The sequence below is a fragment of the Vulpes vulpes genome, chromosome 13 (assembly GCF_048418805.1).
Source record: "Vulpes vulpes isolate BD-2025 chromosome 13, VulVul3, whole genome shotgun sequence".
Taxonomy (NCBI): Eukaryota; Metazoa; Chordata; class Mammalia; order Carnivora; family Canidae; genus Vulpes; species Vulpes vulpes.
The window spans coordinates 140396223-140415547 of NC_132792.1; the positions used below are offsets into that span (position 1 = coordinate 140396223).

At 35.8% G+C, this 19325-nt stretch overlaps 1 protein-coding gene across 7 annotated transcripts in view; it reads right to left on the reverse strand.

The window, feature by feature from the left end:
• Positions 1-5079: 5079 nt before the first annotated feature.
• Positions 5080-19325, reverse strand: part of PLA2G4A (phospholipase A2 group IVA) — a 151571-nt gene continuing 137325 nt past the window's right edge. For all 7 annotated transcript variants that reach the window (XM_026001209.2, XM_026001210.2, XM_072733147.1 and 4 more), the window contains 3 exons: positions 15697-15892; positions 14059-14216; positions 5080-5692 (listed from right to left, as the gene is read on the reverse strand). In XM_026001209.2, the coding sequence (XP_025856994.1) occupies positions 5561-5692; positions 14059-14216; positions 15697-15892 (486 nt within the window). In that variant the 3' untranslated portion in view covers positions 5080-5560. The remainder of the gene's footprint in view (positions 5693-14058; positions 14217-15696; positions 15893-19325) is intronic.

The following is a 19325-nucleotide window of genomic DNA, read 5'->3' on the forward strand; positions in this document are numbered from 1 at the left end:
ATTATTTTATTTTATACTTTTTGTTTTTTTGTCTCAGCCCAGCCCTGAAATCAGCCACTTCTCTAAGAAGCCTAGGTTTCTTTTTGTAAATAATGGGATTTAAAGGCCAAGATTGAGTGATGTCACCAATGTGGCAACATAGGTTGCTCTTGACTTTGCTCCCCCTCATAAGAAGGACAACTAAGGCACCACTAAGAATCCTAGAACACCAGGGTTAGTGCTAAAGTACCACCACCAATATACATGCACCCCACCCCTGCACCACAGAGACTAAGATCACATTAGAAGGGTAAGAGCAGCAGCTACTTAGGGACTGAATTGCTCCTTCCCCAGGCCAGTGCAGCACTATGCAGAAGGTGTTTCCTGAGTTTCTGGTTCCTCTGGTAGGAAAAGAGAATCTAGGGAGATGAGTAGCCATAGCCCCCACCCTCACCCCCAAGCATTGTGAGTTGTTTTGCAAGATCCCCTACTCTAACTTCACACTACAGGGATTACAGGGGAATCTGTGGGGCCAAGAGAGAATAGGATGACATATTCAAATATTGAAACTGTCAACCAAGAATTCTAAACTTAATGAAGCTGTCCTTCAGAAACAGAAGAGAGATAAAGACTTTCCCAACCAGAAAAAGCTAAGGGAGTTTCTTACCACTGGACCTTAGAAGACATGCTGAAGAGAGCTCTTTGAGTGGAAGGAAAAGAATGCAATTTAACATCACAAAAACATAAAAAGGTAGTGTAAATCTCACTGGTAATGGGAAATATATAGCCATAGTTAGATTCTGCAATATGGTAATAGTGGTGCAAAATTGACCTAAGACTCTAGTTTAGAAGTTAAAAAAAAAAAAAAGAAAAAGAACCATAGTACTAAAAATAACCATAACAATAACAATCTATTATATGATGTAGGAAAAACATGTATGTTATAAAAGAAATAACCTAAAAGGGGGGGGGAGGATAAGTAAATGTGCAAAATTTATGAATTCTATTGAAGTTGTTTTATCAGTTTAAAATAGGGCATTATCAGTTTACAATATTTTATGTAAACCTCATGATAACCACAAAGGAAAACTTAATCACCCCAACACACAAAAAAAGCACAATTAATAAGGTCAAAGCTCACTAATACCAAAAGACATCAAAATACAAAAAAAAGATGGCAGGACATGAAACAAGGAATAATGGATCTACAAACCAGCCAGAAAACTATAAAATGGCAACAGTAAGTCCTTAACTATTAATAATTACTTTAAACATAAACTGATTAATTTCTTCAATTAAAAGACATAGAGTGGCTGAATAGATTTTAAAAAACCAGTATCAAACCATATGCTGACTGTAAGAGACTCACATTAGCCTTAAAGACACACACAGAATATTGAGATGGATATTAGCTTGAAGCATGTGTAATTGTGATTTTTGTTGTCCAAACAGAGTCATATATCAGGATTTTCATATGGTATAAGCTAATAAATGAGTGAATACACACATTTAATGTTGTAACTATATGGCAAATACTCAGTAAATGTTAACTGTGATGATAGTAATGATGATGAGAATGATGGTATCTCTTTGTATGCCTGACCTACATATCTAGGAACAGAACTCATGGGTTACAGGATCTGTATAAATCCAACTTTTATTTCCAACATATTCACTAGAATTTTCCTAACCAAGACATGCTTTAGCTTATCGTAAATTTCAGTCTTCCTTAATATATTTCAATAAAGTTTTATAATAAGTTTGTAATAAAAAAAAGACACACATAGACTAAGAGTGAAAGAAGGGGTGGAAAAAAACATTTCAAGCAAATAGTAACAACAACAACAACAACAACAATTCAGGGGTAGCTATACTTATGTCAGACAAAATAGACTTTAAACTAAAAATAGTAAAAAGAGACAAAGAAGGTAATTATATAATTATCAAGGAGTCAATATATCAAAAAGATATAACAATTATAAACATTTATGCATCTAACACTGGAGCACTTAAATATATGAAGCAAAAACTAATAGAAGTAAAAGTTCTACTCTCAATAATGGATAGATCACCCAGACAGAGAATCAATAAAGAAATGCAGATTTGAATAACACTATTGACCAATTGGACCTAACAGACATATACAGGATATTCTATTCAACAATAGCAGAATTTACATTCTTCTCAAGCGCACATGGAACATTTTGTAGGGTAGACTATATGTTAGGCCATAAGACAAGTCTTTGTAAATTCAAGAAGATTGAAATTATATCAGGTATCTTCTCTGACTACAATGGTATGAAACTAGAAATTAACAAGAAGAAAACTGGAAATTCATGAACACATGGAAATTAAACAACACTTAGTGGAAATGGATCAAAGATGTAATTAAAAGGGGAAATAATAGAAAAATAAAGATTGAAACAGATAAAAATGGAAACAACATACCGGAATTTGTGGGATACAGCAAAGGCAGTTCTAAAAGAGAAGTTTATAGCAATAAAGAAATATAATAAATAACAAAAATCTTAAATATCTTAATTCTACTCCTTAAGGAACTAGGAAAAGAACAGCAAAGTTAGAAGAAAGGAAATAATAAAGACTAGAGCAGACATAAATGAAATACAGAGCAAAAAACAATTGAAAAGATTAACCAAATTAGGAGTTAGTTCTTTGAAAAGATAAACCAAATTGACAAACTCTTAACTAGACTAACCAAGGAAAAAAGGGAAAAGGCCCAAATCAACCAAATTATAACTGAAAAAGGAGACATTACAAATGATAACACGGAAATTCAAGTGATCATAAGAGGCTACTATGAACAACTATATGCCAACAAACTGGACATCTGTGAAAAAGTGGACAAACTTAAAAACATACAACTTACCAAGTCTGAATCAGGAAGAGATAAAAAATTTAAATAGATCAATTACTAGTAAGGGGATTGAATCAGTGATCCAAAATTTCCCAAGGAAGAAAAGCCCAAAACCAGATGACATCACTGGTGAATTTTACCAAACATCAAAGAAGGATTAATACCAATTCTTCTCAAACTCTTCCAAAAAATCAGAGTCAGAAACATTCCCAAACTCATTTTCTGAGGCCAGCACTATCTTGACAGAGAACCAGAAAAGAACACCTAGTAGAAAAGAAAACTACAAAAAATAATAATAATAAAAATAAAATAAAACTACAGGCTAATAACCTGATGAATGTAAATGCAAAAATTCTCAATAAAATACTAGCAAAACTGAACTTAGCATCACATACAAAAGATCATTCACCATGATCAATTGGGATTTATCCCTGGGATGCAAGGATGGTTGAACATAACATATGCAAGTCAATCAATGTGATATATCACGTTAATAGAATGAAAGAAAAAAATCATATGATCATCTTGACAACTGGAAAAAGCACTTGATAAACTGAACATTCATTCATGATAAAAACTCTTAACAAATTAGGCATAGAAGGAATATATCAACATAATAAAGGCTGGATATGACAAACTCAACAGCCAAAATACTGAATGGTAAAAAGGTTGAATGCTTTTCCTCTACCATCAGGAACAAGACAAGTGTGTCTACTCTCACCACTTCTATTCAACCTATTACTAGAAGTTTTAGCGAGAACAATCAGGCAAGAAAAAGAAATAGAAGTTATCAGAATTAGAAAGGAAAAAGTAAAATTGTCTCTTTGCAGATGACATGATTTTATGTATAGAAAATCCTAAAGATACAACCAAAAAAAGAAAAGCTGTAATCAATGAATTCTATTGCAGTATATAAAATAAAGTTTCAGAATACAAAATTAACATACAAAAATCAGTAGCTTTTCTACACAGTAAACAAACTTTCTGAAATTCAGAAATACATTTACAATAGTATCAGAAATAATAAAATACTTAGAAATAAATTAAGGAGGCAAAAAATCTCTACTCTGAAAACTGTAAGACACTGATGAAAAAAATTGAAGATATAAATAAGTAGAAAGGTATCTCGTGTTTGTATTGTTAAAATGTTGATACTACCAAAATCTACATCTATAGATTCAATGCAATCCATATTAAGAATTCAGTGGCATTTTTACAGAAGTAGAAAACACACTCCTAAAATTTATATGGAGCCACAAAAGACCCCAAATAGCCAAAGAAATCCAGAGATCAAGGCAGGAGGCATCACACTTCCTGATTTCAAGCTATCCCATTGAGCTATAGTCATCAATACAGTAGGATACTGGCATAAAAATTGACAAATAGACCAATGGAACAGAATTAAGAGCCTAAGCATATACTATCAACTAATATTTGACAAGGCTGAGAACACTCAATGGAGAAAAGACAGTCTCTTCAATAAATGGTGCTAAGTTAATTGGATATTCATTCTTCTTTCTTTGAATTACTTTTCTTTAACCTCTCCATTCAGTTGTCTTTTTTTCTCTCAGTTTTTATTCACATTTATATCTATGAGGAAAAGCAAAAACAATAATAAAGCAGGGGACAATTGAAAGTTCATTCTTTCTTTGGTTGATTTATGCATAGAACAAATTAGTGCCCAGATCATCAGGCATGCTGTAAGATCTGGGGATGTAGTGGCAGAAAAGTGAGAAAAGATCTGCCCTCAAGGACCTTACATTCCAGTGGAGGTGACCAACAATAAATAGATGAATAAGTTTCCTTACTATGTTATTTTCTCCTTACTTTTACACCAACCCTGAACCTTAGCAGTTCAATAGTACCTGAAACCAGAGTCATACAATACAGACTGTCCCTAAAACACGTCTTATAGATTTTTTGCCACTCTTCTGGATTTTTTTGCTGAGGCCACTTGTTCTCTGGTGGACAGTCTAAGATAATCTCAAAGTAAAATATTAAACTAGAAGAGGTTACACTTTCTTTCTACTTGCTGAGTAAATATATACCATTTGTTCAGCAAATTATACATACTTTCTCCTTTATGAAAAATAATCATGATTTTAAATAATAAGTTTCATCTTACCATTTAGGATTAACAAATTTTCTGTTTGAAAGCTATGAATCTGAGAATCCTTCATAGCTACAGAGCAATACTCCATTAAAAATAAACAAAAACTCAGTTATCTCATGCTAATTGCATATTGATTTATTTCATATATGCATACATGTGTATATAAATAAAAAATAGTGTTGTCTTATGGTATGAATAAATCCAGTCAGTGAATAACATTTACACACAATGCAAAGTCTTACTTATTGAAACTGAACTGTTAAATATTCTAAAAAGAAAATTTCTTAAAAAAGAGGACATATAAGATAGTTGGTGAGGAATGTCTAAAAGTACAGTCTATGTCTTTACATTTGCATCAGGAAATACATACTGACAGAAAATGTAGCTGAGTATATTTTTACATAATCACATCATCTGTCAATCTAACAAATTTATAACGGTATTATTTCTGTGCAGCTAAATAACTGCAGCTTTGAGTATTAGCCAGTCTCTTGTGATCAGTACTAATATCTGTACTATGCTTTTAAATCCAGTTGTAATGGAATTTCAAACTGCTTCAACATCAGAAATTGCTGCCCTTTCCACTATACAAACTATGCTGCGGGTTTGCTTAGAAACTCTTTGTTGAAGAATCGTCTTGCTTCAACATTACTAAGAGAAACAGAGCAGCGAGATGGATTCTGTCTTCTGTATTCAATGCTTTCAACTATGGCATTCTTTATCACCTGCAAATAGAGGGGGAAAGATGTGTAATTAGTATTGCTCTAAACTCATGTAAACATTTGTTTGGTCAAAAAAAATCTAATTGATCTTTTTATTATAGTTTTCTTTTTGAAATAGAGAAATCTCTGAGTCATGCATGTGTATATTTAAATCTAACATCCCACCGTTATATTCTTGTTAAGCTCATACCAAGATAATCTTCCTTCCCCAACTAGAGAAAGAACTACTCCAGGAGTGTTCCAGATTTTGTGCTGATAAAATTGTGAGTAAAGTATTTGTAACCTGGTAAATTGATCTTTATTCTAGCTTTCAATGGGGAATTGATAAGAGGGTAGAAACAAGTCACTACTAAATGTAAAATTTATGTTCTTTACTGTTAGTGGACAAGCATAAATGAGAGACCACAAGGAAGTAGAAGACTTTCTTTAAGCCTAATGAGAAAAGAAAGCATTGCTGAAGAATTGCCCTGCTTTCTCAGCTAAATAAATATAGTTATAAAACGTGGCTGTCCTCTCTCAAGGAAATAACATACTCTGTGATTTTATTGATGATGACTATTTTTTGTTCGGGATAATTTTCATATACACTCAAATTAATGGTGACTACAACCTCTAAGAATTCCAATTATATCCAACCTCTAAGCTATTCCAATTATATTCTCTTCTGGTCTGAAGTTAACCTAGTTAAGAACTTCTGGAAAGAAGATAAGATTTGGAATTTAGTTGAAACAGTTGTTGCAGAGCAATGGGAATGGGCTTTGGAAGAGAGGCCTGTATATTAATCTTGGTTCTGCCGCTTATTTGGAACCCTGCCCAAATCAGGAAGACTCCATTCCCTTCCCTCCATTCCCAGGACTCCAGTCCTGACAGGACTATAGGATTTCATCTTAACCAATGAGATAGAAGTTTGAAGGCAAAGAAAAATATCACAGGGATCATTTTACAATTCCCTTTATTCTCTACCTCAAAGATTGTTAAACAACATTTAGGTATTATCTGCATGTGTTTCAGCTCCTGCCATACTTGGCAAGCCCGAGCAGCTTAGGATTTAGGGCCCCCTCCAACCCAGAACTAGAGTGGCCCACTTGGCACAGGGGTTTTTCCCATGTCCACATCCAGCGTCACTGAACAAGCCAAGTTCAATGCCTAGAGGAGAGAGATACATGACCTGGGTGGTGCTAATACATGACAAATATTCTGTGACTTTATGCTGTTCTCGATGGGTAGGCCCGTCTAATTCTCTAATGGTAATTTTAAACAGTTGTACAAATACAAACAGTTGCATTCTGGAAACAGGGCTTTATCATAGAAATGTGACACCTTTATTTGCTTTATGATTTTTAAATTATATATAAAGAATATATATAATAAAGCATAATATATATGTATATGTAGTTATCTTATGGACTCAAATGTTATTGTGTCTTTTAAGTAAAGCAAGTATATGCTGAGCCCATTTTTCTCATGAGTAAGGGAAACATCATTAATTCTATGGTGACAGAAGAGGCTTCAGGCCTATGAAGGAGACCTTGACTAAGGACCTCGAGGTATAATCACTTCTTGGCTATGTGAGATCAAAGGGAATTAACTGAAATCCTTGAACTCATTCCCTCTTCTTCACAGCAGGAATAATAATACTTATCTTAGTTTTTGTGGGGATTGAAGTTCATTTATATAAAGTACTTTGCACAATACCTGGCACCTAGGAAACATTCCATAACTGGCATCTATTTATTGTTATTTTTAAATTAATCATATGTGTGAAAATGTAGGCGCTTTAATTTGGATATAAGGCTATAAAGTTTACTAGAAAGAAACACACAATGTGTATCCAATTATGGGCTTATTAAATGGTAAAAGTCAGCAAATCAATTCTGCTATCAACTGTGTCCTACTACATCTTCTTTTAATAATCTCTCTGCTTTCTAGATACTATGTCAGCAAGTTTTCAGTTGATTTCTCTTTCACCATACCAGCCCAGGACACAGGAACTCTCATTGCAGAGAAAAACCCAAGTAAAATAAAAATCAACCACTTATTTTCCAAATACCTAAAAAGCTTTAAAATATCAAAAAACATAGGGAAATTATATTAATAACTGTTGTCAATTCCTTTATAACTAATTCATAAGTACAAAAAAATCAGCAATATCATTACCATGAGCTAGTGGATTTACCATAAGTGGACCTTGGCAGGTATTTCTAATAGGCCATTCTTATAAAGGAAAACTAATATTTACATGTATTAATTGAAAAACTCTAATCATATGCAACTAGAGTGTACAAGATGAACCACTAGGTGGCATATTAACATTGTGAAATCATTGCCCAGATTTTTTCAGATTGTTGCAGAACATAGCCATTTGGTGTGATTAATAATTCAATAATATAAACAGAAGAGACTAAACTCAATCTTACATCAGTGATAAATCCAAACCTTCTGGCATGATACATGGTACAATTACATGTATCCAAAGAAGCAATATGCTATCTTTGAATCTTCCTATTTTTAAAATATTAGAAGTAATCTTCAGTAGTATTCATATCTCTTCATATTGTTCATATCCTTTCATATCATGTTCATATCATTTCCTCTTTTATTCCCCGCTGAAATTGAGATTTCAAATCCTTCCCTTCCGTGGGAAGCCCTCCTACGACAGCCCTCATCTCTCAAGCCTCTCCATCCCCTAAGGATGGAAGCCTCTGCCCTTCCCTAAGTAGTGTGACTGACCCAAGTCATCCTTCACTTGTGCTCTTCAAAAGCCTCCTAATTGTTGATCCAGACTCTTTAAATCTATGGCCAGAAAGGCAGAGAATAAGAAAAGGAAACATACAAAATGGGATCTTCTTTCAAAAAGGAACAAATTTAGAGACAGAAGACCGGAAGCAGTCTACAAGCAAACACTGAATTCCCACAGTGGAAAATTAGAAATGATCCCAAAGAAGAAATTATCATATATTTTGTTTTTGTTTTTTGTTTTTAATTTTTTTTATTTTTATGATAGTCACACAGGGAGAGAGAGAGAGAGGCAGAGACAGACAGAGGGAGAAGCAGGCTCCATGCACCGGGAGCCCGACGTGGGATTCGATCCCGGGTCTCCAGGATCGCGCCCTGGGCCAAAGGCAGGCGCCAAACCGAGGCGCCACCCAGGGATCCCGAAATTATCATATATTTTGAAAGAGAAGTAAAAATTACAGATCTAGAAGAATACAAGAAGACATTCTGGTTTAAATTACTATGACTCTGCCAGCAAATGTCTGCCTTTCCAATAAGAACTAAAGTGTCATGAAAGCAGGGGCCTTATGAATCTTGTCATTTTTAATCACAGCACTTACAACACAGAAGAGAAACCATAAATATTTGTACAACTAATGAATGCACAGAAGGCTGAGTTAAACAAAGTTCAACCAGGGAGACAATGAGATGCATGGAAGGACAGGTGGATTCTGTTAAGTGCAGTGGACGGATGGAGTGTTCTCAGTAGAAAGACCATCCTGTAGAAAGGCTGAAGATGGGAGGTCATGGCACGTGTAGGAAGCATCTGGAAACTCGCCTGTGTTTGGGAAATAGGAAGAAAGAAGGCTGCTTGAGAAGCAGATGGTTCAAAAATAGGAGAGAGTGAGAAGAAAAAAAAACAACCCTGCAGCCCCATATTGGCTCCCCATGTAACTGTGTGACTTCCAGCAATCTGCCTCCATTACCCTTGCCTCAGTTTCTTCACATATAAATAAAGATTCCCACCTCATAGGCAAGTTTGAGTGTTAAATATGTGAGAGAAAAATAGCTTATATGAAACACTCAATACTTTTTTCATTCTTTTTCTTCTGTGCACTGTTATACCTTTAGTTACTAAAACAGTGCTTGCCACAGTAGACTCAATAAACGTGTTGAATTAATGAATAAATAAGATGGAAAGAGATTATAGGAAGCATTAAAGGTAGATGGATTTGGGCCTCACATATTAAGCCATGATTATAATAAGTTTCTAAATTACTTTTAAAAGATAAAAACTTTAACTTGTACCTAAATGCTATTATGATGATGAAATATCAATAAACTAAGAATTAGTACCAGTACTTCTGGATATATGCTTTTCCTCATTCAATTAATTAATTAATTAATTCTTCGAGAGGGAAAGAGCACAAGCAGGGATGGGGGAAGGGCAGAGGGAGAGAAAGAATCTTTTCTTTTTTTAAATTTTTTATTGGAGTTCGATTTTCCAACATATAGTATAACACCGTGCTCATCCCGTCAAGTGCCCCCCTCAATGCCTGTCACCCAGTCACCCCATCCCCCATCTCCCCTTCTACTACTCCTTGTTCGTTTCCCAGAGTTTGGAGTCAAGAAAGAGAGAATCTGAAGCAGGCTCCACGCCCAGTGCAGAGTCTGCTGCGGGGCTCAATCTCAGGACCCTGAAATCCCGACCAGATTTGAAATCAAGAGTCAGATGCTTAACCAGAGTCATCCAGGTATCCTGCTTCCTCACTGTAATTAGTATCTGGTATTTAATACTTTATAGAACTGTTTGAGAAAGAATTTTAAAAGTTCATTATTTACTATGCACCAATGGTATATATTGAGTAAGTTGACACATAATCTGTTCTTAGAATATACCTACTGATTTAATAAATTGAATGACTGAGACTGCCTAACAGTACGTTTTCCTGTGAGGTCTGAATCAACAAGTCCTGGGTTATATTCTCTCTAGAGCAAACTGGTGCTTTATGAGTAGAGCATGTAGCCACACTCCATGCCCAGGCATACGTGGCGTAGAGATTCTGCATGGTCAGGAATTCTGCCTCCAACCAACAGACCTGCATCCTGACACTTGCAATACCTTCTTCCCATCACATGAAACTCTTCAACACTTCAGCCAGTAAGTCAATGACATTTTAAAAATCATTCATGACAATCTCATTGTATATTTATTTTAGGTGCCAGGCATTGTGATCAGTGTCTCTGGAGGATACGAAAGATAGATAAGGCAAGTTAGTGTTTTTAAAGGTTTTAAAATATATAAGCAAAAACAGAAGACAATATGAATACTGATAATATTATCATTATTATATTACCTGCTTCAATTTATTGAGAGTCTCTTACATGCCAAGCCTTTAATTATATTATTTTACTTAATCCTCACCCTGTCCTATAAAATATGCATCATTGTTTCCCCTTACAAATGAGGAAGGTAAAATTTGGAAAAGCTAACCAATGTGTCCAAGGTCACTCAGCCAAGAGCAAGGATTTGAACGCACTTTGGTCTGATTCCAAAGTCTCTGCATTTCCTACATACCACATGTCTGTCGGTATAAGTCACTCTATGTTAAGTTTCTTTAAAAAAAAAAAATCCAAAACCAACCCCCCCCCCCCAAAAAAACCCCCACTAGCAACTCTCCCCCTTAAATACTGCCATTGTTAAAGCACTGAGGCAATGCTCAGTGAGAAGGAATTTGGGAGGATTGAGTAACTGCAGAAACCTGATGCTAATGAGAAACCCAGGCTGCTGTGATGACGAGAGCAGAAACAGCCAAAGTTCTCTAAAGATGATCTAGAATTAGGTTCAGCAAAGCAGGCCAGCTGAGATCTCTGGGGAAAAGAAACCAATAGAAGCATCCAGCTATCGGAGACAGCGTGGGCTTTTTAGAATAAACACTGAAGCCAGAATGTTAATTGAAGATGAAAATGTGCCTTAAGCCACAGTGGTCATGGCCACAAACTTGAAAACCATCTTCTTGGGAGTTGGCAGTCGGGGTCTGCATTAGAAGAGTTTATGTTCCCCGTGTTCACAATTTGCAAGCAACTCTGACAGCCTATGGCAAGTTATTATGTGCTGTGTTGCTGAAGTATGAATTAGCAAGCTACTCTATCCAAATGGCATGGGAAGCGGTGAGTTAGCTAATGACTGAGCCTAACGATCTCTCCAGCATGCTACCTCAGCAGTTTGGTTGGTCTTCATTTATCATCACTTATCAAGAAGCTTTGATTCTAATAAGATACGTTCTCTTGGTTAAAAGTGAAGAGTCAGGGAGGGTAATCGAAAAAGAGACAAAATGTCAGTGAACATTGGAATTCCTACCTGGGTATGAAATGTACACACACACACGCGCGAGCATGAACACTCACACACATGAATCCCTTGAGCACAAATCTCAATGGTCATATGATTTAAGAGGAAGCTTACATTCATTCGTGCCACCCCCTACTCAAAAATTTATTGCCAGGCTGCTATTACGTCTATAGACTTGTCTATATTATTAATTCTGGGCATTTGCAAAGGTCTGGGGGTGTATCCATCCTGGTATAGGATATAGACACACATAGGTAAGCTTCCCATTTATCGAGCAGCTTCTGACTGTTCATGTGCTACCCAACGTTTCACTCTTGCTATTATGACAAGGTACTGTTACACCTGTTCTAGAGATGAGGAAACTGAGGCCCAAAAAGTTTAATTAACTTATTCAATGTCATATAGGCAAGTCAGGTGGCTCACGGAGATCTAAATGAAATATAAAGCCCATGACCTTGCTTCTGCACACTATGCCAGAGAAGTTCTTGGAAGCAATGAAATCCTGCTTTATTAAGTGATGTTTGATGAGCGGCATGTCGGGAAAATAATTTTGGAATTCAGTCCAATTTGTTTAGGCTTTTGCAGTTTCATCTATGTGTCAAACTACTTTGAAGCATATATAAAAATAGAGCCATATCATTCTTTATAGCAAACAGCTTAGCAGGTTTTATATAAACCAGAACTGGAAAACAATGAGAGAAATATAGTTTTTTAAGTTACAGATATCTATCCACTCACACATATCTATAATATAGACAGATATAAATATGTATGTTTGTGTCGGTATCCTTTTATTTTTTCCAAGTCCGAGAGGGTATTTATGTATTCCTACAGTCTATTTTCTTTTTCCCATTTGAGAACAACAGATCAAGTTTAATACATTCTATCTCAAGGAATACAGTTTTGAGTTTGTTAGTTTCATGCTAGGAATAGGATTGTTCTGACACTATCCCTTAGTTTCTCTTCTCTTTTGACCGGATGAGGTTTTATAAAACACAAGTCTATCCTGAGAGCGTCTGTTCACTCCCTATAAATCATAGATTAAAAATACTGATTTTCTCTTAATATTCTTTAAATTTTCAGCAATAGCATAGGGATTTCAGATGACCAGTGATTGTAACATAACAAAGAAAATGAACATATTTAGGAAATGACACCTGCCATAACTTTGCTAAGCATGTTTTTCATGAGTTATCACATATTCAGATAAAGGATAACAAGAAAGCATCTTAGAGTTTCAGGAACTGAAGCTTATTAGGGAAAATTTTCATATGTGTTTACAAAAATGAGAGATACTGATTAAAACATAATACAGTATAATTGTTATAACCGCACACAGTTGATCACTACTAGTCTCAGGCCAAACTAAACTAACAAGTGAGCTGTGTGTGTCAGAAATCTTGTAGCACAAAATCTAACTAAATCCTACGTACCCAGAACCCTCATCCACATACTGTGCTCTCTTTGGTACCATTTGCAAGGTATCCAAAAAGACTGGCAAATCAGATACGACACCTTTCCCTTTCCAATGAATTTCCTTTTCTTTTCTTCTTCTTCTTCTTTTTAATGTGCAAAATCCAGCCAGGCTAATGAACTTGGGCTTTCACAACAGATAATAATTTGACAGACACTATGATTTGTAACTACAAGCAAACATGATTCCAGTTACACAACAGCGCTCTTAAACCATAAGTTAGAGATTACAGAATCTCACATCATCACAGAATCCTAGCTGCAGATATACTGGGGTTAGAGATGACCAAAGTGAAGAGAATGAGTCATTTTTGAAGTTCCTAACGCAAAGTGTACTTGATATCTCATGGGCTAAAAATGGGAAGGCTGCTACTTTTGGCAACATTCTCGAGATCTACAAAAATAAAGACATTTAAAAGCATGAGTCTATCTACGAAAAGTCGTGATATTTTAGCAGATTAACTACACTTTTGGTTGCATTCACTTTCCTACTCTTATATTTTCCTTTTTAACACTTTTCTCCCTACTTATAATTTATTTTATCAGATGACAATGCTTTGGGAAAGCAGCTGAGTATTAACCAATCCTTTGATCAAATAATAGTATAAAATATGGGCCCTGCCAATTTAGAGGGATTACTTTTTCTTATTTGTGAATTTTATAATTCACAAATAAGAACAATAAAATGATTTACAAAAAACAGAATGGTACAATTTGGGTGGTATCATTCATGAACCTTATTTTTATTTTTAATGAATTAAAAAGGTGTTTCTGTGTTCATGTGATAGGGAAGTGTGTGACACTGTCAGTGATCACAGGAGATACTTACATCAATGTTGTTCAGGGTATTGAAGTGCATGAGATCATGCAGCCTTTTGAACGCTTGATTTGGATATTGAAAGTTGAAGGTTGAAAATGGTGATTCAGGGTCATCAAAAATATCAAAATCAGCTATTTCTTTCTCTTCCTTAGTTTCTCTTGGAACACCTAAATATTGGAAGGGTCTCAAATGGTAATTTTGAAAACAGCAAAATATCTCTAAAACTGAAGAAAGAAAACATACAAATACCTGTAAACATAACATTGGGAGCCCCCAGTGGGGTCATGGAATCTGTAGTACACACCTTTATGCTCCCACCCAGATTTCTTGGGTTGGGATATCTAAGCGTTCTGCTTTAGGTAACTTCCAATTGCCCGCATCTGCCTCTTTCTACACCATCCTGCAACAGAGGAAGGCTGCTTTGCTCTCTAGCAGCAGAATGTAAATTCTGATAAATAACACTCTGCCCCAGGCATCAGTCAACCAGAGACTCTAGGAAGTTAGGCTATAAAATACCCCAGTTCCCTTGCCTCTTGTTGTATGAATATGAAGGATGATTCTGGAGAATAGGTTCTATTCCATTTCCTAGACTTTCCCAACAGGGTCAAGTTCTCTTCATGGTATTTGGCTTACTGACACATCTTTTGTTGTCTACCTTTATTACTTCCCTACGTCCTTACTAAAGTTCCCTAGTCCACTCAAATAAACCATCTGCACTTGAATTCTTTTCTTAGAATCTGCTTCTGGGGAAATCCAAACCAAAACATTAACTAAGTGTGTCCATGCCACAGGAATCCCCTACGTAGTTTCTCCTTGAGAAATAACAGTCATAGAAGGTTTCAAGTACTCTACTCCCAATAACTAAAAATATCAGCCAATTCTTCCTTCTCTTGTTTTGAAGTATGACTTGTAATAACTTCCCTCCCTACTGATCCTTTCTTTGTCTCCCTCCACCATCTCTTCTCTGTCATCCTGTGCCAAATCTTCCATGATTATCTCTTATATCTTTCCTATACCAACTGCACTTTCTGGTCCAAGGGTAATATGTTCTTAGGCCTTGAGCATCCTGCATGCCAATCTCTAGCTCTCCTTTTGTTAATCAATATTTTCCAGGATATAGAAGAGGCTATAGATTCTGGATGTAGTAAAACAGGACAACTGTGCCTTGAACTTGATTCTCTTTTTCTATGGCATATAATAAAAGCAACCTGAAATAACTATCTATGCTGTACTGCTAGATTATACTAGTCCTGTGGTCACTTAGAGTTCCCAGAGTTTTTGCATGATTTGTTTTGAAACAAGAGCTCCCTTGCAAGAATGATTTTCAGAATATTTAATAATCCCTATAACAAAGGTGTCAATCAATCAGAACCAACATAAGTCCAGGTTTTGGGTAAAGCCCCAGAGATTTTTATCAAGGGAGTTGTTAACACATCAGTTTCTGAATTATGAGGAACTCAGGGAATCTTGGAGTGAGAAAGAGGGGAAGTACTTGGAGTCTCAGGATAATAGTTCTCTATCAAGGTAAGGGAAGCATTCAAAATTGTAATAGCTAGTATTGCAAGTGCCACTATAAACCTGCTTAATACCAGTCTTGTTCTGTTACCAGATTTCTACTTTACAGAATATAATTTATTCTCAACATACCAGGAGCCTTGTACTTTCTGAAGTTGATGTTGGCCAGAACAAAGTGGATGATAGTTGGGCAATCTTTCTCCATATCAGGATTCTTTGGTTTAAAGACATAGCACTCCTTCAGTCCTTCTCGATCAAACACATGAGGATCAATCTTCGGAAAGGGGAGCTTGTTCATTTTGGCCCACTTTTCTGCAAGGAGGAGTTCCTATGGAGGAAAAGTAAAGATGCATTTAGAGATTTTCAGTTTTCACTTATTCAGAATGTTGGTCTGGCCATTCAATATCCATCAGGTGTTAACTGTGTGCTTGCAATGTGCTCCTTGCTAAGATGAATAATGACCCTGTTCTCAAGAAGCTCATTAATCTAAAAACAAAATACTAAAGCACTCTATAAACAAGCTCGCTATTAGGTTAATTTTTGGCATAGGGCTAGCTCCATAGGAGGCTTTTAAAAATTTACTGATGAAGTGAAATGAATGAAACTATAGTGATGTAATGACTATAGGAAAAAAAAAACATTAGGGCTCTGGTTATTTATAAGCCATGTGAACATTTTTAAACCCTTCAGAGTCAAAGAATCCAATGAAGCAAAATGAGGAACACTCTGGTACTGAATTTTTACCTGTACCTTCTCAAAACAGTCAACTAAAATTAATAAATTTTATGTATGCAAACATATTTGAGTTACTTTGAGTCAGCTTTTTTTTTTTCTTCTTCTGTTTATAAAAAGAATTTAACTTCTGGACTCAGAATGTTATAAGTGTAGTGGCCAAGAAGGGGCCAGACAGGGAAACCAAGAGTTTAGTTAATGGACATGGCAGATTGTGTGACTGTTTCCACATATTAGCTTCCTTCCCGGTAAGAGAATTAAACATCCCCATCAGAATGAGAAGACATGTAGACAGAGCCACAGCAGTTGAATTGTAGCTGCTGACATGAAACATGACCAAGAAATACACGTTTATTGTTGGCCACTGAGATTTTAGGTTTGTTTCTGCATCAAGGCTGACTAATGGAGTGGGTAAGCAGACATGTGCAGTATTAGATTTAAACTAGAAAGTATAAATCAATATGGAGAGATGCCATAAATACAGCTTAGTTATATTTATACACAGCTTGAGGTGTAGTGGGAAAATAAGCAGCAGACTCTCAGTGTCAACAGCTCAGACTTTGGGACCCAATTGCCTAAGGTCAAGTGCAAGCTCTGGGCCCATGGGCATGTTTCCTAATGTCTCCACACTCAATATCCCCAAATATAAAATAAATATGATAATAAAAATATATATCTCATGATTGCATTAGAATAAAAGAATGTCAGGCAGCCTGGGTGGCTTGGTGGTTTAGCGCCGCCTTCAGCCCAGGGTGTGATCCTGGGGACCCAGGATTGAGTCCCATGTCGGGCTCCCTGCATGGAGCCTGTTTCTTCCCTCTGCCTGTGTCTCTGCCTCTCTGTGTGTGTGTGTCTCTCATGAATAAATAAATAAAATCTTAAAAAAAAAAGAATAAAAGAATGTGTGTATAGTATTTAGAAGTGCCTGACAAAAGTTTGATAAATAAATGTCAATAAAGAGAGGAAAAGGGGTGGAAGGAGGAAAGTAAGGAAAGAAAAAGAAAAAGAGAGGTACAATATTAGAGAAATTCCCCATGGAGATGAGGTTTTATGGAAATGACCATTACAATATTAAGTTATTTAAACTATTCTTTGTCATCGCATCAATTTATTCATCAATAACTATTAGCTACAAATCAAAGGTCCATGCTAGGAGGTGGGGACATCATAGTGAGTGAAACTCTTGTCATTATGGGATTTATAGCCTGGTGAGTGAGAGATAATAATCAAATAACTCCTTTGGTTTAAAACTGTAGTAAATTCCATGTAAAAAGTATTCACCATGGGATTTGCAGGGTATGTGGACTATTTTCTCAGAGTGTTACATTAATTCACTCAACAATTATTATTGAGCACCTGCTAATGTTCTAGGCATAACTTGGCTGTCTTTGAATCCTTGAAGATCATAAATAATGGGAAAGATAAATAATAGATGTTATAGTGCAGTATAACAGAGACAGAGGATATGATGGATGGCTTCATGCCTGGGCTGTGCAGTCTAAAAAGCCCACCTCAAACACAGGCACCTTAATTTGCTAGCCAGGTAGTCTGAGACATACTCTGTAGCCACCACAAAGTCAACAGGGAAGAAATTATTTTGTGGTGTATATGTAGTGATATACCGCTAATGGCACCATTGGAATCATAAGAACCAATCAATCATCCAAACAAACAGGTTGTTCACTATCACTGAATTAGTAGGTTCCCAATCTGATTTCACTTACATTCCACCTGTTTCTTATTTCTCAGCAACTCATTTTCTAACATTGTATGTAAAGTTAATACCATTATCTTCCTCAAGATTGCTGAGGATTAAACGAGATAATGTATTTTCAAAAACTCAGTAATTTATATTTAACAATATAATTTATATTTAAAATATTTATATTTACATTTGAAATAGTACCTTAAATTTATAGAAAAATATACATTGAACTTCTACTGTTCTTTTCTTTTCTTTTTTTTTTAAGATTAATTTATTTGAGAGAGAGAGCAAGAGCAAGCACACAGAGGGAGAGGAAGAACAGACTCCCTGCTGAGCATGGAGCCCAATGTGGGGCTTGATCCCAGGACCCTACAACCATGATCTAAGCTGAAGGCAGATGCTTAACTGACTGAGCTACCCAGGTGCCCTGAACTTTCACTGTTCTTGATATTTCTGAAATGTTGTGAATTTTAAGCTGATCAACTCTCAATGCCATTTACAATAACACCTGGGCGAACACAGGATTTCATGTATATTAAAGCAGTTGTTGCATAAACTCACAGACAAAATATGATATTTTACTGAAAATCCTATATATATATATAGTATGTGTGTGTGTGTATATTTTTCTTCAAACTATATATATATAGTTTGAAATTTGAGGGAACGTTTATCACCAGCCTTTTTACCCTCTGTTCAGTTGAATTACTCAGTTTATTTCTTGTCTGGCACTTTCACAATTATTCATTCAAGACTATTCAACACCAAAATAAAACCAGAAGTTCATACTGTGGATCAATTGCGTGAGAATGAGGCAAAAAAGAGCAGCTTTCTAGTGTTTACAAACATGACTCAGGATGACTAATGATGTGTGTGGATGTGTGGAGAAAGAGGAAAAGGGAACTGCGTGAGGTAAAAGACCAAGCTATTTTTAGATAGATATTTCATGCTGGAATCGGGAAGCAATTGAAACTTTCCCTTTCCTGATATGATCCTTCTGTGGAAAAGGTTAAAAACTGATGACTATAAAGACGGTGATTACAGGATGGAAAAATGATCTCCTCTCTGATGTCTCGTTCCCCTGTTTGTAAAGACTGAGAAACAATGACCCAGACTATGAGTAGAGCAGAGTTTGAAAAGAGTATTTTAGAAGAATGCCATGAGCCAGAATATTGCTGCTTCATAAATTAGGCAACATGCCAGAAGTGTTTTCTATAGTAAGTATCCATTTTGTTTGTTGGACCCCTCATATGCTTCAGATTTCCATAGACTAATTCATGGTAATTTACATAGTACTAAAATGATTTTTCAGGGGACCTGGGTG